This window comes from Sardina pilchardus, chromosome 8 (genome assembly GCF_963854185.1).
Source record: "Sardina pilchardus chromosome 8, fSarPil1.1, whole genome shotgun sequence".
Lineage (NCBI taxonomy): Eukaryota > Metazoa > Chordata > Actinopteri > Clupeiformes > Clupeidae > Sardina > Sardina pilchardus.
The window spans coordinates 16,674,564-16,696,848 of record NC_085001.1 but is presented as its reverse complement, the minus strand read 5'-3'; the positions used below and the strand labels follow the sequence as shown (position 1 = coordinate 16,696,848).

General features: G+C 41.7%; 3 protein-coding genes across 5 annotated transcripts; 2 read left to right on the top strand and 1 right to left on the bottom strand.

The window, feature by feature from the left end:
• Positions 1-2,012: 2,012 nt before the first annotated feature.
• Positions 2,013-6,415, bottom strand: gp1bb (glycoprotein Ib platelet subunit beta). Of its 2 annotated transcripts, none has more exons than XM_062543009.1 (4): positions 6,315-6,415; positions 3,799-4,144; positions 3,208-3,361; positions 2,013-2,813 (listed from the first exon to the last, which is right to left on the bottom strand). In XM_062543009.1, the coding sequence occupies exons 2-4, from the start codon at positions 4,140-4,142 to the stop codon at positions 2,670-2,672; spliced, it is 642 nt and encodes a 213-aa protein (XP_062398993.1). In that variant the 5' UTR covers positions 4,143-4,144; positions 6,315-6,415; the 3' UTR covers positions 2,013-2,669. The 2 variants fall into 2 exon arrangements, with proteins under 2 accessions (XP_062398993.1, XP_062398994.1); XM_062543010.1 differs by having other exon boundaries at positions 3,214-3,361; positions 6,315-6,414.
• Positions 6,416-8,039: 1,624 nt separating this feature from the next.
• Positions 8,040-13,442, top strand: LOC134088845 (tripartite motif-containing protein 16-like). 2 transcript variants are annotated; one of them, XM_062542996.1, is made up of 7 exons: positions 8,040-8,048; positions 8,949-9,100; positions 9,897-9,992; positions 11,217-11,450; positions 12,032-12,191; positions 12,420-12,476; positions 12,672-13,442. In XM_062542996.1, the coding sequence occupies exons 2-7, from the start codon at positions 9,038-9,040 to the stop codon at positions 13,187-13,189; spliced, it is 1,128 nt and encodes a 375-aa protein (XP_062398980.1). In that variant the 5' UTR covers positions 8,040-8,048; positions 8,949-9,037; the 3' UTR covers positions 13,190-13,442. The 2 variants fall into 2 exon arrangements, with proteins under 2 accessions (XP_062398980.1, XP_062398979.1); XM_062542995.1 differs by lacking the exon at positions 8,040-8,048 and having other exon boundaries at positions 8,235-9,100.
• A 1,545-nt stretch (positions 13,443-14,987) lies between these two features.
• LOC134088838 (tripartite motif-containing protein 16-like) lies at positions 14,988-22,042 on the top strand. Its single transcript, XM_062542984.1, has 7 exons — positions 14,988-15,598; positions 16,435-16,514; positions 17,462-17,477; positions 17,587-17,820; positions 18,062-18,221; positions 20,099-20,158; positions 20,457-22,042. The coding sequence occupies exons 1-7, from the start codon at positions 15,011-15,013 to the stop codon at positions 20,975-20,977; spliced, it is 1,659 nt and encodes a 552-aa protein (XP_062398968.1). The 5' UTR covers positions 14,988-15,010; the 3' UTR covers positions 20,978-22,042.
• Positions 22,043-22,285: the final 243 nt, after the last annotated feature.

Below are 22,285 nucleotides of genomic sequence, written 5' to 3'. Positions count from 1 at the left end.
TTACCTTATTCCTAACCCTAACCCCCTCAGCCCTCATCCTACCCCTAAACTGAGGGGAGTAGTGCCTTGAAGGCAGCGCTGCCTGGAAGGCACCATTGAGGGCAAATAATACCAAAGACCGATGTGGTCCGGGAGGACGTTCCAGAGGCTGAATGCAGCAGCTGAGTCGCCCCAGGTCCGGAGCTTAGTCCTGATGTTCTTGAGTGTGTTTGCATCGATGGACTTGAGACAGCGGGCGGATGAGAAGGTCGGAGAGGTATGGAGGTGTTTTTCGTTGTTGATCCTGTTTTTTACTGCCAGCCAGGGGGGTGTCATGTTAGAGTGGGTCAGGGGGTTTCTCCCACTGAACATTTTGAAATTCTGGCTGCTAAAAATACCATTTGAAAGAACGAGCTACCAGTTCCTACTAGAGCAGGGACATCCCTCTCCATTTTCGAATACTCCTGAAGACCCTGCTTTTCAGAAAATATCTCCAACAACTATAATTTCAACACGTAGGCTTCTCACCTGACTTGAACTGACTTACAGCAGTCTGATGCACTTTCCTTATTTTACTCTAACTTTCAAATGGTTCTAGAATAGTTGAGAATTGTTTTGTAAAGGCTTTAAGGACTGTTTACCATGTTTTAAGTTGCTTTGGCCAAAAATTGCCAGTCAAATGTAATATACGTCAATGCAATCTGGGAGGGACAGAGCAGAAATATCAGAGCAAGCAGCAACCCTCCTCTGAGGACTAAGCAAGAATCTATTCAAATATCTATTCAAATTACACATAGGCTAGGCCTACACATGATTTTAAAAACAGTAACATTCAGTGGTGGTTGCTGCTCTTTGAATAGAGGAAGCTCTGATTTAAAAAAAAAAAAAAAGTCCCTCCCCATTCCCATGAGATATCAATGTTGATTCATCATTGAAGACCCCAGAGATAGTAAGATGTTGAGGGAAAAGGTCTGGACATGTCAGGTGATTGTGTTTGGACCAGTTGCATCCACGATTTTATGTCTGAGGCAGAGTGGGTGGAGGCTGCATTTGTAAGAGGTTGAATCCAGAGGGTATGCCCTGAACCTACTGCAAACCACCAGACAAATATCTATCAGTAATAACCACCTGCCTGTGGACTTGACCTTGGAAATGTTTTTGGTAACTTGTGTTTGGAGCTGGTCTCAGCGAGGTACAATGACCTTTAACGGTAATAGGTGTAGATGTGTTCGGGATTTTGTTAGTGGCTGTCTGGTTTTGAATTGACAGTCCAATGTAGCTTGTGATGACATACGTGTTGAAGCAAGATTTTTTAAAGGGTTGGAAAAGGTGACTAGTACACAGTATTTCCTGTAGTCCTCTTGTAGTCTATTTCCTTACCCTCTTTGACAACCAATAGCCCATATGATAATGATTTGTTGTCCCTTGTAATTTTTTTAAATATTGCATTAAAAAATGCACTCATTTTTTTCAAACTGTTAATTTCAACAATAGCATTGTGATTTCACATTGCACAAGAACCTTTTAACATTGATGGAATGCAATCTGATTTGATTTGGCTTGTTAGGCCTACTGTACATGCTATGGTCTTGAAATCTCATACCAAGTGAATGAACTTAAAGAGAACTTTTCTCTTTCTCCTCTTCCTTTCCTTGATGTTAATTGACATGTATTTGTTGTTTGTGGTGAAGTCAAATGAATTAATTAATCAATATGCATGTGCATGTGCCTCTTTGATTGTGCTCGCAAACAGCTGCAATTCTTTTTGTGACTTGACCAAGTGCGCTACCTCCTGGCAAAGTTAAGTACTGCACAGCATCTGAGATAAGGCCTATATTGTTTATCATCTTCTTTGGGCTTGTTTTCTGTAGACTTGTTTGAAGTACCTCCTTTGTCATATCACACACACACACACACACACACACACAACTTTAAATAGATAGATAAAGACAATAATATCTACAATGTGTGACTGACGTCATCTTATATTCTGCCTTCCATAAGCAGTTGTTACAAATAAGATGTAACACTCCTTCAGACTAAAGTAATTTATTTCAAACCACATATCTATACAGAAACACTTTATATAAAAGGAGAAAGTGCATCTCATCATAAGTGCATCTCATCAGATTACAGTTAAGAAATATTTTCAGCACGGGCAAAGAAAAACATGCAACAGACTTGGAAATCAGGTTTTTTTTCCCCCACAGCTAACCCACTTCTCCCAGTTCATGCTAATTTGATCATTCCGATAGTTGATAAAAGTAATCATGGAGATTGTTCAGCATTTGGAACAGACAAAGGTTCCTGCGATTACAGGAGGTCACATAAAATGTCCCTGTTGAGTTCTGTGGAATGTACAGTATGTAAAATGTAGAAGTGTAAGCGCATTGAACATGTCATCATGACCGTTACTTCAGTCTCTGAATAAACACATTTGACTCTATGTAAGTATTAATTTACCTCTAACACTTAAGCGATAAAGAAAATGAGAGGAAATACATCAGTGATGTCTCAGTTTGGATGGCTGCTCTTTGTTGTTGTTCAAAAATGGCCCGATCACAGAGTACAAAACTGTTATTGTAACCAACCAATTTGTGGTGGATCTGTTGTGTGAAAGGATAAAATGTTAATATAATATCCCCTCAACTTAGCCTAGCTGTGATATGACTGGATGTTTCTAGACCCCGTCAAGTGCTTCTGTCTTTCAGCATGACATATTCGTTGCCACCAGAGTCTCCCCCAGCAAAGCTTTCCTCTGTAGTCCGTCGGGCCTCTTTGGACAGACGGTCGAAGCGCCGGAGGAAGAAGATCACAGAGGCCAACAGAAGAGCCTGAGGGGAGGGATTACATATCAGAAACAGAACACACACACACACACACACACACACACACACACACACACACACACATTATCTATATCATTATCTGTGCTCAGACTAACATATATGAAACACATTCACTACACACTCACACAGATATATTCACAGACGTGTGTGAGTGTCACAGATATTAACACACTTACATACATGTATACACCCCTTGGCACATAAACAACGCCTTGTGTGTGCAAAAGAAGATCCTAGCTGTGTTCCAATTCATATACTTCTGTACTCACTCAATACAACTTGTGCACTCATATTAAGTATTGTAAGAACAGAACTAACGTGAATTGGGACACAGCAGTCCCTGTGTCAACACACTTACATGTACTCTAGCCACACTTACACACACCTGGATGATGATGAAGACGATGAGACTTATCTGGGATGCCAGAGCTAAGTCGCAGAACCAGTAGCGGCAGGATGAAAGCAAGTCGTGTTCCACCAGATTCACCACCAGCGTCCCCTGCAGACCAGGGGGAGAACTACAGCTCACGTTCCTTGTGAATGCAGAGAGTGAGAGTAAGCCACAAGCTCATGAGTCATAACCTCTGTACAGTTTAGACTGGGAGTCCTTAAGAATTAGACAGCAGGTTAGCACATGCCATATGGAAGAGCTTGTCAGTCCTCAAAGCTTAAAACTGACTCCCCTCCCGTCTGTTACTTTTTCTGCTTAGTCTATCTTAAAAAAACATTCTATATCAAAACTTTTAAGGGGCTAGAATTCTGTAGGATTCAAGTTATGTTCAATGCACTAAAGGCATTCACTAACTTACAAAGTAGTATTACAAGAGAGATGGCCCATCTGTGGCTGGTCATCATACTAATCTGGGCAACAGAGCATTAAACATTTCATGTCAATTCATATCAATTTTGAAACATTTCTTAAGCTTCTGATATTTGAACTGATGCAGTTTTGATACAGGTGCTCACATACCTTACGAGGCCATCGTTCCTCTGCTTGAGAAGCCATCCTCGCAGGTAGAGGATGCCGCAGTCACATGACCAGGGGTTGCCGTGCAACGAGACGCTCCTCAGACCAGTTAGTGCATCCAGCACTCCGACAGGCAGTGCTGTTAGGTGGTTGTCATAGAGACGAAGCTCTGTGGTGCCCGTGGGGAAGGAAGAGGGCATGCTGGAGGTGGTGAGGCCACGCCCGCTACAGTCGACCACGCCCCCCGTGCAGGAACATGGAGATGGACACACCCCCACAGCAGCACTGGCAGCAGTCATTATGCTGAAGACCATGGACATGATCACACAGTCTGTCTGGAACCCCATACCTACACACAAACAACACACACACACACACACACACGCACACACACACAAACACATATTTCATGTCATATGAGCTGACGTCTGCTCAAGGAGAGTTTTCAACGCCTTGTGCTTGCTAAAGGGAGTTCAGCCATTGTCCTCGGAGAAGCATGATACAGTGTAACCGGAAGGACCCTTAAGCATTCTACATTTTGTTATGCTTCAGAATCATCTTTTAATGTATTCAATTATTTTTTTTTCTCTCATCAATCTAAACACAATACTTCACTAAAAGCAAGTAAATAAACGTCTGAAGGGTCTGAAAACTTGTTGCACTGTATATTGTTAATTAAAAAAAATCATGGATTTCAGTTTTGCTGAATCAACATGTGCATGCTTGTTTCTGATTATCAGTTTGATAGGCTACATGATTTATAAAAGAGGTGTTTCCCTTCGTGGAACCTCAATTCACAGTACACTTCAATCTGCTTATTTTGTACCATATTTTGTCCTTTTTTGTATGTATATAATGTTTAATTCCAATAAACTCAGAGCATGTTCAATTAAAGTAATATATATGTAAACTCCTGGGTCTCGACAAAAAGCATTCCAGAAGCCTCTGTGTGACGCGTTAAGATGGAGCAGACTGAGTTAGTTTGATGGTGCACACTGCACATGATAGTGGTGCGTACAGTTTTCTAAAGTTGTTTTTATGCTTTGCGGACGGATTGCTTCACTTGTGAATTCAATTAGTTGTATAATTTTACTCTTTCCCTAATGCTTTAATTTGTATTCAAATAACATTGCCTTGCCATATTGAAAACTGTACTCCTGAAATAGTAATACTAAAATAACTATACAATATCCCTCTTGCTGATCAAACTGGGATGGTCCATACAGGTCCAAGTGTCCAGAGACCCAGTTTGATTACGAATGAGTCATTTCCCAATCCTACTCCTATCCCTCTATCCCACACATTTCTTGTCACTCTCAATAGTCTGGTCAGCACAAAGGTGAAATGATCCTATACGCATAACATACATGTACCTTGAAACTGTGTTTCATTTTATTCAAAGGACAGATGCTATATAATGGTAGTGATTACATTGGCCTAATTTGCAGAAATGTCAATGAAATTACACTTGGCCTCACATACACATAAAGAGATAGACTACTGTACAGTGTGAGCCCTCTCAGACACAGAGATGCTGTCAGCAGCACTGATGTGATGAGGCCTTCCAATGGCACCATGTTTACCGTGTTCACCCCAAGAGCCCGCCCCCGTCCCCTTCTTGTGATATTCCCGGCATTGTAAGTGGACATTTGTGCCAAGTGGCCTGATGTTCACAAGTTCTGCATACACAATTCCTTCTCCACAACGTCATCGTTAGCTAACGAGTTCAGTTTGAAAGCAGCATGAGTGTGTGCGGTATGGGGGCAAGGCCTATGGGTGGCACACAGAGCCACTGAGACACACTCCAGGAAACAGGGGAACACAGCGAACATGTACTGTAGGCGACTGATAAAGACATGAACAGGGCATGGCAGGAAGGGAGCAGACAGAAAGACAGACAAATAGGTGGAAGAGAAAGAGACATAAAAGAAAGAAGAGAAAAGAGCAAGAAAGAAGAAAAAGAGAGAAACACAAAAAATGGCAGGAAAATGTAAGCTATCAAAGCTTTAAGCTGTAATGCTATCAGATTATCTTATTTAATGTCCTCAGGCTTTCACAACATCATGAGCTGTGATATATGTGCTTTCTATGCCTTTCTTTGAAGCATTGCTCATGTACACCAAGCTACCAAGGCAGTTCATATGCTGCTTATTTCCACAATACAAACTTGGATTGTTTGAACAAAATTAATCTCCAAATGTCTTAGTTGCACAGACTCATGCATGAACAAAGTGGTTCTATCCACATACCATTTATCATCACATAAATAAACCCATTTCATCTATTACTGTTACAGTAAATAGACCCCACTCTCAAAGTCACTCCATCTTACAATGTGTACACTTGCAGTACTGTTCAGTTTCGACAACATTATATCATTACCTTTGCGTCACTCTCTGTGCCAACCTTTTCCCGCTTAATAAAAAGGTAGGAATGTGTCTGAATTCGCCCCAGACACTATGAAATTATACAACAACAACAACAAAAAAAAGTTGCCAACAACGGCAAGTAGTTCTTACCTTCTTCTGGAGTGTATGCTGCGTCTGTATGTTGTGAGCGACAGTGGGAGTGTGTGAGTCTGAGTGTGTGAGAGTCTGGAAGTGCAGTGGCAGCTGAGTGACGCACATAGCTGGTGCTCACAGATAAACTTACTCTGCCCAGAAATATACACACTCACAGAAACACACACACACACACACACACACACACACACACACACACACACACACACACACACAAGCATACATGAGTGGACACACAAGCAAAACCCTCTTTTACTCTAAATACAGGCATCCATATTAAATTACTTAGCATCCCCTCTCTCTTGCTCTCGTGCAAGCATGCACACACACACACACACACACACACATAATGATCAAATACCATCTCTCTCTCTCTCTCTCATACACACACATGATCAAATACTATCTCTCTCTCTCTCTCTCTTGCTCACTCACACACACTCACACACACACACACACACACACACACACACACACACACACACACACACACACACACACACACACACACACACACACACACACATTTGTCAGTTTATCCGTCTATTTGTCTATTTGACAGTTTATCATGCGGACATACTGTAGGCCCTCACCCTCTCCTTGGTAATTATATGCCCTTCTCCTCCTCTTCATCTCTCTTATCTCCTCTGTGCACATTCTCCATGCAGTGTCAAGAGGCCCATTCTTTACCAAGATCTGAAACTCTAAACTCTGTCCGCAATACAGTGTCGACATGCAGAGTTAGCCTACTGAAGTCAGTTCCATTCTAATTTGATGGTCTCTGTCTATATAGTGACCAAAGTCAAGGCTGTCTTATATACAGCAACAATCAGAGAGGATATACACCAATTTGAGTTTGACACACACCTGGTGCTCTTGTAGACCAAACTCTTGGGAGTTGGGTATAAGACACTCCAGTCATATCCAGATCATCCCGACAGATTTTATTTTGTTGATCAGGTACTGTGTAGCCTTTAGAGAGGGTGTGTCTTGAAGGGAGAGAGCAGGTTGATATAACTGTCTAGTTTACAGTAAAAGCATTAGCAGGAAAGATATCCATTAAATGTATTGATCAGTCCTGGGTGTTGCAACCTCAACAGCATCTCCAGTTTTGTTCACAGTAAAGAGGCTGACCTCCTTCCTTCCTGAGCTCAGCTCCAGAATAGGAGTGTATGTGGACACGTGGTGCAAAGTGGTACTGCAGATCCAATACAAATTCAGTGGATTTAGAGAATATTTTCCAAAAATCATATCTCAAATAAAGAAACTCAGCAACAAGCTCAAATGGACAGATGATCCTCACGCACAGAATGATATGGTCAAATAAAATAATAATAATAATAATAAAATGCTGTTAACTGTCCACATGGTGAAATGAGAAGACAAAATGGGCTTTTTGAAAATCAAGCCTAAAAAGAAATGCTCTGACATGATAATGATTACAACCAAAGTTAATGCATGGACATGCATATGTCCATGTATATGTATGCATACTGTATGTTTAGTCTACAAACACCTGTGATGTTTTTCAGATTTTTTTGAAGAGGGTCACTTTCCAAATGTAGCTGAAATCGGTGATTTTACACGGAATGACCCTTGGGTAACTTGTTATGAGGCTCCGTGTGATAGGCTACTTTGGGAAACCTCCCAAGCTCACATGACGCTGGCTGTTGTAACCTCAAATGAAATCTCAACAGAAGGCGACCGTAGGCTACTGTTATATCTTCCAGGGTCAGTGAAGTAGCCTACCTGGAAATGTAGGCAGCTATATCATTACGCTATTAAAATCCCTTCACGCTTAATTGCTGTCAAAAAGCGTCTGTTTGTGCGAACACGACCACCACACACGAAGTCGTTTCAAAATTGTAAGTAGGCTAAGTGTCCTTTCAAAGTTATGACGTTTAAGCGAAACGCTTCTTATTGTAGCCTAATGAAACCACGTGGGTCGTTACACAGTAGCTTACAAAATAATTATGGCAAACGCGGTTCCAAGTGACCGCATGAATTGTCTTGTTCTGAAGGGTCCAGTAGCGTCCACTGCATGCACGAATATGCACGGACACGCCCACCACACAATAGAAAGTCGTTTCAAAGTTGCCAGTGTCATTTCGAAGTTGTGAAGTTCAAGCGAAACAACACGACATGGAACTTTCTGGAATGTTGCGCTAACTATAGAAAGAATGGCCGAAGCGGTCCCAAGTAACCAGGAGCTTTTTACATGTCCGATTTGTCTTGATCTATTGAAGGATCCAGTCACTCTTCATTGTGGACATAGTTACTGTATGGGCTGCATTAAAGGCTGCTGGGACCAGGAAGATCATAAGGGAATTTACAGCTGCCCGCAGTGTAGACAGACTTTCACCCCAAGACCCATTTTAAACAAAAATAATATTTTTGCTGAGCTTGTAAGGCAGATACGGAATACTAGAGTGCAAACTGTTGCTCCTGCTCCTGATGTTGTTGTGGGCCTATTTGCTGGACCTGGAGATGTGGAGTGTGACGTATGCACTGGGAGAAAACTCAAAGCTGTGAAGTCCTGTCTGGAGTGTCTGGTGTCTTATTGTGAAATTCACTTGAAAGCCCACAATGATGTAATCCCTGGCCGAAAACACAATGTCATTGATGCCATAGGTCAGCTACAGGAGAGGATCTGCACCCAACATGAGAAGCCTCTGGAGATATTTTGCCGCACGGACCAAAGCTGTGTCTGTTTTCTCTGCATGGTGGATGAACACAAAGGCCATGACACCGTGTCAGCTTCTGCAGGGAGAAAGGAGAAACAGGTAAGGACGTGTTCTCTCAGTGCTACACATGTATGCCTATTAAGAGTTGGCAAAAAATAGCAGTAGATGTGGCCACTAGGCTATGCCAAACTGACATTGTAAATCTATCAGCTGTTCAGATCACAGTGATGGGGGCAGGAGAAGGTTGGAACATTTTTTTTTCAACCCACAAGCTTTGGATGACTGTGATTAAATTAGATATATTGCATAGCGGTACAAAATATGACCACCGCTCAGTTCTGCACATTCTCTCCACAAAGCATAAAAGACACTTGTCAATGTCTCTCTCTCTCTCTGTGTGTGTGTGTGTGTGTATGTGTATGTGTATGTGTATGTGTGTGTGTGTGTGTGTGTGTGTGTGTGTGTGTGTGTGTGTGTGTGTGTGTGTGTGTGTGTCTGTGTGTGTGTGTGTGTGTGTGTGTGTGTGTGTGTCTGTGTCTGTGTGTGTGTCTGTGTGTCTGTCTGTGTGTGTGTGTGTGTGTGTGTGTGTGTGTGTGTCTGTGTGTGTCTGTGTGTGTGCGCGTGCACACGTGTGCATGTGTGTGTGTGTGTAGGCTATATCCGTGTGTGTGTATATGTGTATATGAACTTTGGTGCAGTTCATAACATCTCAGTTTTACATTCATTTCCTTACATTGTGATGACAGGATATTTAGTAACAGTAACACCATTACAGATCAGAGATTTAGCCGGTGTTAACAGTTTATTGAAACAGTTTGTTCTTTTATGAATTATATAATCTAAGAATGAACATATGATACATGATCGTTGTTTGTGATGCATTGCATTCATATAGACACACTTTGAGGAGACCCAGAGTAAATTCCAGCAAAGGATCCAGGAGAGAGAGAAGGAGTTACTGGAGCTGATGAAGGCTGTGGAAACTCTCAAGGTATGTTTTGATCAGAGGAGAAGACAACATCTGACTGATGGAGAGGCCATTTCTGGGCTCAGTCAAGAGCTCGGACTCTCTCCCTGTCATCCAAACAGTAATATGTAAAGGCCTATCCACACCCATATTTAGAAGAACTTAAACTAAAGATTCAGTATTTCTATTTTATGTAGCACCCCAACCCTCAGGCGCCAGGTTACAGGGAACGAGGGGGACTGAGATCGGCCTAATGGGGTGTCACATGTGTCTTAACTGATACGCTAGCTAGTAACAGAGTAGAACAATTTGAACATCCTCACTCATCGAGAGTCTCTCTGTGTTTGCCATGACTCATGTTCATTATGGGTAATATTCATGTAAGTGATTCTAAGCGATTTCTATTCCATAACACAATCAAGATCCACTAGCTTCCCATTCTCTGAGCACAGTGTAAAGGAAGGTTTTCGTAGACAGTCCTAACTTCATGGAGTGCAAGCAAATAAATTGGAGTGAACCTGTCCAGAGCCAAAGAAAGAGAGAGTTGCAACACGCTTTGATGTTGCCGCCACACGATCAAAAGTTCCAAAAAACCTAACCCTAGGTGTACAGTAATGAATTAACTCATTGACTAGACTACTGACCAAGAGATTGGCTGTTAATAGTTCCAAAAGTCCCATAACGCGGAAATAGCCTGGAAAAAGTGCTACCATTTTTCCTATGGAGGTCTATGGGAGTGTCGCCACTCCGTTTTCTCTACCGCACTGGCCCAGACCATAACAAAACAATGTGTGGAGTTTCATGGGGAGCAGTGAAGGATGGGGTGAGCTATACCTTTTTGGGGTTAGGTTCAAATAGAATGTAAGTCGCTTTGGACAAAAGTGTTTCCTGAAACATAAACATAAATAAGCATCAAAATGTCATCCAGCACCGCTCACAGCCCCTTTGATGTGATTTACAATTTCAGTGGATTTTGATTGGGTCTCGGGTCTCTGTCGTTCTCAACATTACTCTGAAAATGATCCCCAACAGTATTGTTCTTCGTCATGAATGATAGTCTGTGGTGTAGACATTGACGCTTTAAATAATTATTGTAATACTTGAAAGTATCGTTTTTACCATTAGCATTACACAGTTCTTGGTGTGGTTGGGCATCAGTGTTCAGTCCATTTCCAGTTCCTCTTGTGGGTGTGGAAGAGTGCGTGGACTGCTTTAAGTGGACCCTCCTCTTTGTGTGTCTCCTATCAGAGCTCTGCACAGACAGCAGTGGAGGACAGTGAGATGGTCTTCACGGATATGATCCGCACCATTGAGAGAAGGCGCTCTGAAGTGGAAGAGCTGATCAGAGCTCAGGAGAAGGCTGAGGTGAGTCGGGCTGAAGGCCTCCTGAAGCAACTGGAGCAGGAGATTGCTGAGATGAAGAGGAGAGATGCTGAGATGGAGCAGCTTTCACACACAGACGATCACATCCATTTCCTCAAGGTAGTTGTTGAAGGATTATTAGTGCTCACAATGCTTGACAGCATTTTTATTTAATAAGCCTTAGCAGTATTCATCCATAGATCCTGGTGCGTATTTTATCACAATCCAAAGATCTCTTACAGCATACAGTTTCAGTGTCTGTCATCGCGAAGTACAGTATGTTTGGAGGGCACAGGTCTGCCACTGTCCCTCTTTGGTCAGGCTACACATGTACTTCAAATCAGTGGCATTTAGACTACTATTACAAGTATATCAAGGCAAATTAGTGGCATTTGGACTATTTTTATGTTGAATTATGTTTGGATTTGGTATCAACCACAAAATACACACACACACACACACGATTTAGGATGGAGGCCTACTCATAGTACTCACAGCATCTCACTGTCAAGCATCAAATGATAATATATTTGGAATAGTTCAAATGAACAAAACAGCTCCAGTTCAACTGGATTTACTTGTCATTAAACGCAGATTTAGAACGAAGTTTTGAATCTATAACTTGATGTTTTATATGGTATTTATATGGCTTTCTCTCTCTCTCTCTCTCTCTCTCTCTTTCTCTCAATGGCTTTATTAAGAGTGTCCAGTTGGTCAGCGCCAAACTTGAATCTAAAGATTCACTCAGTTTCCATGTAAACCAAGGCCTCTCCTTTGAGGCCGTGAAGAAATCTGTCTCCTCATTAAAGGGGCAGCTGGAGGAGTTCTGTGAAGAAGAAGTCATGAAGATATCTGCAGCAGGTTGGTCTGGTTCCTGACAGATAATTGCCACTGCATGTGATGGAATTTCTGGAACTTTTGAAAGCATTAAGAACCAAGTTGGTTAATGTTAATAATATAATATAATTGTAGTGTATGTTGTGTGTGGTGTCTTAAGCTGCTGGGACCTTGAATATCCCCTTGGGGATCAATAAAGTATCTATCTATCTATCTATCTATCTATGTGTAATGCTCTTTGTCTCAATATAGTGAATGAAGTCCAGGCAATTTATACTGAACCGACAACCAGAGAGGAATTCCTACAATGTGAGTTTAACACACAAGTATACATGAAGATGAAGTTAGAGGTTGTTTCATTATCAATCAGTTTTTCCACACATGCTCTAAACAGACCTTACCAAGTCAGCACAACTAAATGAACAACAATAAAATAAGTCTTATGGAGAGAAAGACACACAGAGGGAGATTTTAACCGTAGACATCTTTGTTTTTCTCCATTAGACTCCTGTCACTTCACATTGGATCCAGATACCGCACACAGAAACATCACACTGTCTGAGGGGAACAGGAGGATGGTGTGGAGAGCTGAACCCCTGTCATACCCTGACCATCTAGAGAGATTTGATGAGTGGTCTCAGGTGCTGTGTAGAGAGGGTGTGGATGGGCGTTGCTACTGGGAGGTTGAGTGGAGTGGGGGGTGGATTAATTTAGCAGTGTCATATAAAAGCATAAGCAGGAAGGGAGATGTTGAAAACTGTTGGTTTGGATATAATGACCAGTCCTGGAGGCTGTGTCTCACCGGCTCCAACTCTTCGTTCTGGCACAATAATAAAGAGACTGAGCTGCCTCTAGTGTCCAGTCCCAGGATAGGAGTGTATGTGGATCACAGGGCAGGAGTGCTGGCCTTCTACAGCATCTCTGACACAATGACCCTCCTGTACAGAGTCCAGACCACATTCACTCACACACTCTACCCTGGGTTTGGGCTAGGTGAGGGCTCATCCATGAAGCTGTTGTAAACCACACACATGCATGACAAACCAGTTTATCAGCTTCTGCTGATGGGGATGGGGGGCTGGGGATGTGGCAATGTTGATGCTGTTTCTTGTAGCTTTAACTAGCTTGGGTGAGTTTCTAGAATTTTTTTTTTAAATGTAGGCCTACAATATTCTGCATTCTGGATTCAAATCAGATCAAAACTCCTACAACCCATGAGTCTGTCAGTGCACAAAGCATGCTGGCCTTTTCATCATGCAGTAAAGTTTATTTAATTACTAATTGAAAATACTGTTGTCCCTCCTTTGTCTCTATCAACAATTTCAGCAAACAAGGTTTTGTGATGTTTGACCCCATACATACATAACATTATCTGTGATCTATAATATAACTATAAGGCAATCACTGAGGATCAAGTCGCTCACTCCCATCCTCTACCTCTTTCCTAGATCTTACATGTTCCAGTAGATGGCGCCCTTGTCGATGCGTGTTCCATAGTCTAGTTTTATTTATTTATTTTTATGTGAAGACGCACCTCTTTCTGGACATATTCGTGAAATGTTGGTAGACGAAAACGTTTTAATATATATGAAAACGTTTTACCAACACAAATTATTAGACACGTTTCTATAGAAAGGCTCATATATTTTAGGCTCATATATATTTTTTTTACAAGATTAGGCAATACACCGAGGCAGGAACTCCGCTGACACTAAGTGTTGGTGACAGAGGTAGCCATACCGTACTGTATCTCAAGTTATGGCCGGGATTTGGATTTATTGGCTGCGCAATAACTTATAACCAACACATCGCACATTGAATGAATTGACTGCCTTGTGCGTAAACAGCGGTGGAAATCCCGACAGTGTTTCAACTACATGAAACATAATTAGTGAACCATCAAATACCCCCTTATTGCATTGGCCATCAGTCCAAACATTAAGCAATATAATCAAACAGTGTAAAAGTTAATTAGACCCCAAAACAAACCAAAAATGTTCTGCTTTTGATGGCATGCCGCTCCGTTCCAAATGAAACGCATGTCTCACAATAAAACGCACGTATGCAGAGCCTAATTAGCCTAAATAAAATCGGCATAATTTGAGGAGTTACAGGTAGGCCTAGGCAATCTCCTGCCAACCTAGCCTATCTTCTTGTCTCTATTGAAGTCGTAGCCTACCTATTTCGTGTGTTTACATCAACATTGACATTGACATGTTCTGTGTGCGGATATAGAGAGGCTTTCCAGGCTATCAGAACTTATGTTTTTAACCGTTTATGTTCATCGGCGCAGCCTGCGATGCGAAATGACAGCTGTTGTCACGCGTATGCTCCAGACTCTAAATAGGTAGGCTATATAGATCTTGCTAAGTCACTTGATTTTCTGTAATACGGTAAATGCAACCTGTAGCCTAGGCTACCTTAGAAAACACACCGATCGTGCATCAGTTTCGCTTTTAAAACACAGTGTAGCGTGAGAGGGGAAATGCCTGTTGCGGGCTGTGTAGCCTGTAAGGGCATGACAGACGGGCTCCCATTGTGAGGGCACTCTACGAACCAGCGGCATCTTTAGTAGCATCCAGCAATCAGTACAAATAAGCATCGTTAAATACAACAATTCAGCAAGATAGATTTGGCCAAAGGTGGGCCCTCTGCCTGCACCCGTGGGCCCGGAGCGACCGCGCCCCCTGCCCCCCCACTCGCTCCGCTATTGGCTAAAACCTTCAGGTGTAAATCGTAATGACATTCAAAAACACGCCCACCACACAACGGAAGTCCCATGAAAAATATTTCGCACTCACATATATCAGGCGAAACGAAGCTTCGCAGAGCACAAAATAAGAATGGCAGACGCAGCTTCAAGTAACCAGGACCTTTTCACATGCCCAATTTGTCTTGATCTCCTGAAAGATCCCGTGACTATTCTCTGTGGACATAGTTACTGCATGGGCTGCATTAAGGGCTGCTGGGATCAGGAAGACAAGAAGGGAGTCTACAGCTGTCCACAGTGCAGACAGACTTTCACTCCAAGGCCTGTTTTAAACAAAAATAATATTTTTGCTGAGCTTGTGGAGCAGATAAAGAAGGCTATAATTGAACCTCTTGGTCCTGCACCTGTTGTATGTGCTGGACCTCGAAACGTGGACTGTGATCTCTGCAATGACAAATTCAAAGCTGTGAAGTCGTGTCTGGATTGTCTGTTGTCTTACTGTGAAACTCACTTCAGAGTTCACAACGATGTCAATCCTGGACGGAAACACAAGGTGGTGGATGCCACAGGTCAGCTACAGGAGAGGATCTGTGCCCAACACGAGAAGCCTCTGGAGATATTTTGCCGTACAGATCAGAGTTGTATCTGTTTTCTCTGCATGGTGGATGAACACAAAAGTCATGACACCGTGTCAGTCTCTGCAGGATGGAAAGAGAAACAGGTAAGGTATGGAGTAAGATAGCAGGATTCCGTACTTGTTGAAAAAAGTTTTGTGTTCGTAGCCTACCAGGATTCCGTGCTTGTAGAAAAAAGTTTTGTGTTCGTAGCCTACCAGGATTTTGTGTTGGTAGAAAAAATATATATATATTACAAGGACAGGTTTTTATTACAAGCTCAAAACTTACAGACACAAATAACATTCTTTTACAAGGACAAAATTATTTTTCATATACGATTTTTTTTTTACGAGTACAAAACATTTCTACGAGTAGCTACAAACTATAATCTACAGGCATACAAAATTATTTTTCATGTAGGCTACACATTTTTTTTTACGAGTACAAAACATTTCTACGAGTACAAACTATAATCTACAGACATAGGCTACAAACGTTTTTTTCAGTAATTTCATTAGGCTACTACTGCATGAAACTGTCATATAGGCTGTGAGGCTGAGCAGCCTAATTGGAAAACTACAAACAAGAGATCCTGATTACAGCATGCAGTGTATGTTGCAGCTGTCGATACATTTCTTATCGTGCATTATATGGTGGTAAGATCCCTACCAGCACAAGGAATTTAACATTTGTCCTGTGTCTAACTGAGATGACTCCTTTCTTGGTCTCTGCTCTACAAAGATGTAATGTGTTTGGGTGTGTTTTTCTATCCCATGTATCAACCATCAGCAATATTACAGATCATCTTGGCTTTTAGCTGCTATAGGCTATTTGATTTAACATTTTGTTGAACAATTGGTTGCTTAGGGAATTCTATGAGATCTAATAATGATCCCACCATAACCGTGCAGTGTGGATGTGATGTATTTGTTCAACACAGACACACTTGGGGGAGACCCAGAAAACATTTCAGCAGAGAATCCTGGAGAAAGAGAAGGAGCTGCAGGATCTGAGTGGGTTGTGGAGACTCTCAAAGTAACCACAGGAACAGTCAGAAACTAGCTGCTTAAAGAGGCATCTTAGAGCTCAATCAGGGATCTCTAGTCAATTCCTCCTTCTTTACAACTCCTTTGAGACTCAGAGGGAAATGTTCAATTCTGTTTTTTTTTTTTTTCATATCCTATTTTTTATGTGGCCAATATCAGATTCCTACATCAGTGTGGACTGGTGACAGATGCTGAACTAACCCACATGCGCCGGTGGGATAAATGTTATGTTTCTCATTGTATTAACCATTTACTAGGCTATAGCTTATAATGAACTTTTGTATTAACCATTTACTATAGCTTACTTACTGTATAGGATGAACTCTAGTTGCCATCCTGGCCTTAGGAATGTGAAGATAGCCAGAACCCCTGCTGTGGCAATGTGAGGATGGTGGCCCCTTGGTGACCCCATGAAACACAAACATGGTTTAGGTTGAGGAGTTTTTGTAAACATTCTTATCTCTGTTAATCACCAGGTGGTTAAAGACTCACTAAAGTGATCTAGTGATTTTCCATGTGTGTGTGTGTGTTAAGGGTATAAGAACTGACTTACAGATGTGTGGGCTTGTTACTTTGACTTCATGTGAGTAACATGCTCCCGGTTCCGTGGATAAAGCTGCAGTCTCACACCAGTTGTCTTGGAATAATTTTTGACCACACGCCAAACAGCAATGAATGAACACATGCACACAGCTAGATTGCCAGACTGACTGACTACCTTTGCAGTTCATCCATTTCCACCCAGTGATGCTATAACCCACACAAGAGAATGTACTCCAAACTTGTGAAATATCTGGAATTCTGCCAGTGCAAAGTTCTCTATAAAGAACGTAAAAATTCGGATGAATTCTGATGTATTGAAAAAAAATAGACCTATATCAGATTTAGACCTCAAATGGAAGTTGCCCAAATCAACATCAGGTATGAGTCACATCAAGTGCAAAAAATCAGATTTGCCCTGGTAGTGTGACACTTTGGGTAACAGGAGGAGCTAAGTTACTGAGCTGCTCCCTGATGGACCCCTCTCTTTTTGTGTCTCCTCTCAGAGTTCTGCGCAGACAGCAGTGGAGGACAGTGAGAGGGTCTTCACTGAGATTATCCACTCCCTTGAGAGAAGACGCTCTGAGGTGAAAGAGCTGATCAGAGCTCAGGAGAAGGCTGAAGTGAGTCGGGTTGAAGGACTCCTGAAACAACTGGAGCAGGAGATTGCTGAGATGAAGAGGAGAAATGCTGAGCTGGAACAGCTTTCACACACAGAGGATCACATCCATTTCCTCAAGGTAAATGTTGATGGATTAGAGCTCAGCAGTCAGTGTAATGACCTTAATTAATATTCTCAATGCACCAATATTGTTGTTGCATACACTGTTGGTAGGGTAGCTGCTCCCCTGCCCCATGCAGTTCAACAGGATTTACTTGATGAAATATAGATTGTAGATTTAAACATTTCTCCACTCATACTGTGATTATAACTTTCTCCACTCTTCCCTATCTTATCCCTTTTTCTCTGCCTTTATTTAGACTTTCCAGTCAGTCAGTGACACACCTGAGCTCAAAGACTTGTCCTGCATCTGTGTTAACCAAAGCCTCTCTTTTGAGGCTGTGAAGAAATTGGCCTCTTCCCTGAAGGGGCAACTGGAGGATTTCTGCAAGGAGGAAGTCATGAAGATGACTGCAGCAGGTTTGTCATACGTTTACTTACTACTGTACTTTCTCTGTAAATTATGTATAACAGTAGCCAACTGGTAGAGTAGCCAACCAGTAGCCAACTGGTAGAGTAGCTGTTCAGTGGGCAAAGGTAATGACTGCTAATGTGTTGAATCTTCACTGAAATAAAGGGTTTAACAGACAATGTATGTTTTCCGTGAAATTTGTTCACAATATGAAAGTGTAGACTGTAGACTGCTGAGTTATACAAAAACTTGAAATTCGACATTTTATCCCATACGTTTGTTTATTTGTAGATTTTCTCAAAATAGCACCATGTGCAAAGCGACTGGTTTCGCCTTGCAGGGTCACATATGTACACTCAACACTCTGGAAACCATTTAATTCCACTGGTATTGTTCTAAACATGGACAACCTCACAGAATTCATAGTTGACCCACCTCATATTTTACCGCTAGACCCCTGCGTGCCTGTGTGTTTGTGTGTGTGACTGTGGCGCGTGGCGTGTGTTTGTGCATATGCTTGCGTGCATGAGTGTGTATGCATGTGGATATACTAAAAGTAAGTATGTGTGTGTGTGTGTGTGCATGTGCATGCGTGCTGCATGTGAGTGTGGTGCGTGTGTGCGTGCGTCTGTGTATGGTATGCGCGTGTGTGTGTGCTTGCATGTGCTTGCATGTGTGTGCGTATGTGTATGTGTATGTGAGGATTTTAATCATCTTCTATCGGCAACCCTTCGCTCAGCTCTACCATTTTGGTGTACAGTCATTAAAAATGTACACATAATAACAAAAATGTACATCTCATTTTTGCTTTTTCATTTTCAACAAGTTAGCGCTATAGCCTACCAATCGAATGAGTTGAGACCTTTAGTTTAGACCAACATGCAATAAAACTTTGATCATCCTAGGCCATACGGTTCTTGAGATATTCACAGAAAACCCGGATGGGCGACAGATCAAAGCGAAAATCAGTGGTTCCATGTCATCCTTGTGGGGCTACATGCCCACCTAATTTCGTGCAGCCCTGTCTTTCATTGTCCCTGGAGTCGTTGACACAAAATTGCTGAAGAAAAACTAAATAGTGATTAAATGAATCCGTAAGAAATAAAAAATCTGATAATCCTATGTGACTGGTACGCTAGCTACAGTAGCTTACAATAGCTATGCTAGCACCGGCCATAATAAGAACAATGGGTTGGTGAACTTCAGAAAACTTGACTTACAGTGCCTATAGAAAGTTATCATACCCTTTTGAAATAGGAAAACCTGCGTCCCTCTCCTAAACAGCTGAGGATGGGGAGGTCATTCGCCTTCCAACACGACAATAATCCTAAACATACTGCCAAAAGAACAAAGCAGTGGCTTAAGGATAGGATGGTGAATATCCTTGAGTGGCAAAGTCAGAGCCCTGACTTAAATCCTATAGAAAATATGTGGATTGACTTGAAGAGAGCAGTCCATCGCCATTCCCTATAGAATTTGACTAAATTTTAACATTTCTGTACGGAAAATTGGGCAAATATTCCCCTATCTAGGTGTGCAAAGCTATAATAGAGACATATCCAAACAGATTGATGGCTGTAATGAAAGCAAAAGGAAGCTTTACAAAGTATTAAGTCAGGGGTATGATGACTTTTCCAACCCTGTTATTCTAGTTTTTCATTTTTTATTAATTTTCAGAACTGTTTACTTTTTTTTCATTATTTTGATGTTGTACAGCTAAATTTGTTAATAAAACTGGAAAAGATTTTTTTTAAAATGGGTTTTGATTTCAGGCTGTAAGACAAAAAAAGTAACTATTTCAAAAGGGTATGATAACTTTCTATAGGCACTGTATATCACTGTCGATGTCACTTTTCTTAAAAGGTGTTGTTTTCTGTCTTGATAGTGACTGAAGTTCAGGCTATTTTGCCAACTGAACCTGTGACCCGAGAAGAATTCCTACAGTGTGAGTTTCATTCACACACATTTCAAGTACTTTTTAAGTAGTGTTATAACAAATCAAAACATCCAGGTGTGTTTTATTTAGTTTTTAAAAAGAAAGTCAGAGCAATTTCTAGAACTGAACACAGCAACTTGACAAAATGTCAGTTTACATGGAGTCAACATGTGACATCCTGATGTTCACCATAGTGGATACAAAACACACATCACACACACACACACACACACACACACACACAAGCAAAGTTTAACATTAACAAATATTAACCTCAAACACCTTTGTTCTGTCTCTCCTCTCTCAGACTCTTGTCATTTTACTCTGGATCCAAACACAGCAAACAGAAAGCTCCATCTGTCTGAAGGGAACAGGGGAGTTGAAGAGAGAAATTGGCTACTACAGTCATACCCTGATCATCAAGAGAGATTTGATAAGTGGTCTCAGGTGCTGTGTAGAGAGGATGTGGATGGGCGTTGCTACTGGGAGGTTGAGTGGAGTGGGGAGTGGATTAATTTAGCAGTGTCATATAAAAGCATCAGCAGGAAGGGAGGTGTTGTAAACTGTTGGTTTGGAAATAACGACCAGTCCTGGAGGCTGTCTCTCTCCGGCTCCAGCTCTTCGTTCTGCCACAATAATAAAAAGACTGAACTCCCTCTAGTGTCCAGTCCCAGGATAGGAGTGTATGTGGATCACAGGGCAGGAGTGCTGGCCTTCTACAGCATCTCTGACACAATGACCCTCCTGTACAGAGTCCAGACCACATTCACTCACACACTCTACCCTGGGTTTGGGCTAGGTGAAGGCTCATCCATGAAGCTGTTGTAAACCACACACATGCATGGGGGTTTGTGGCAATGTTGATGCTGTTTCTTGAAGCTTGGGTGAGCGTCTAGAATTATTGTAAAATGTACAATATTCTGGATTCAGATCAGATCAAAACTCCTAGAACCCAACAAGCATTTGAAAATATTGTTGTCCTGCCTTTGTCTCTAAACAACACATTCAACAAAGAAGGTTACGTTTGACCCCAGTAATACATACATGAAGTTATCTGTGATCTATATTAAAACAGGGCCATAGAATTACTGAGGATCAAGTAAATCAAGTAGGCCTAGCTCACAGCTCCTCAGCCCTCCACATCTTTCCAATTCATAGATCTTCAATTGTCCAGTAGATGGCGCCCTTGTCTATGCGTGCTACATAGTCAGTTTTTTTGTTTGTTTGGTTTTGTCAGAGCCCCTTTAGGGAGAGCCGGTCCACTTCCTATTAACTCCATTGTACCGGATTGTTCCTGCAATCTGTTGAAATTCCGCTAGGGGCGTTGCCGAGCAAGTGATAAATGAATTGTGGTCTATGGGGCTAAGCGGCTAGAACTCGTTTTTTTCACAGTTGACAACTTCATTTCTTAATGTACATTGTCGTAGTAGCTACCTGAGTATAGGTTTTCCACTGGAAATGAAATAAAAAGTCACTCATGTCCTTTCTGCTTTTCATAGGATGGGCCGTTTTCCCTGTAACATGCTAGCATTTAGCTCATGGATGCTCGCGACAATCGCGACCGATTACGACCGTCGTGAAGCTGAACCTTCTTTTAGGTCTATGGCCGTAAAGTGGTTCGCTTGTGTCACGTGACATGAGAACTTTGAAAAGGTTTTTAGGAATAACAACACATATGGAAAATTGCATTGGTCAGCTAATTGTCAAGTCAAGTTATCCTGCATCGCATGCATTAATGCAATTTCAGGAGAAAAAATTATATAAAGACAAATGTGGTACTGGGGGGTTCAGCTCCATTGCCACCCATTCATTCATCACTTGCTCGCGATCGCCCTCTAGTTGCAGTACCATGCGGAAGTATTTCGCTAGTGGTCCTTCTCCCCTTATTAGACATTCTCTGGTTTTGTTTTGGGTTTTCTTGCTATGTGAAGACACATCCACCATTCATGACTTTTTTGGAAAAAGTAAAAGTTTTCAATAAAAAATATATATCTTCCATGGTTTGATCCTGTCTAGAAACGTCTCTAATAACTATAAATAAAAACGTGTCAGATTCTACATAATTTTCGTAAACGGGCTCTGGTAATGATGACCTTCACAAACACGCCTACCATACAACGAGGAAGTCCCGTGAAA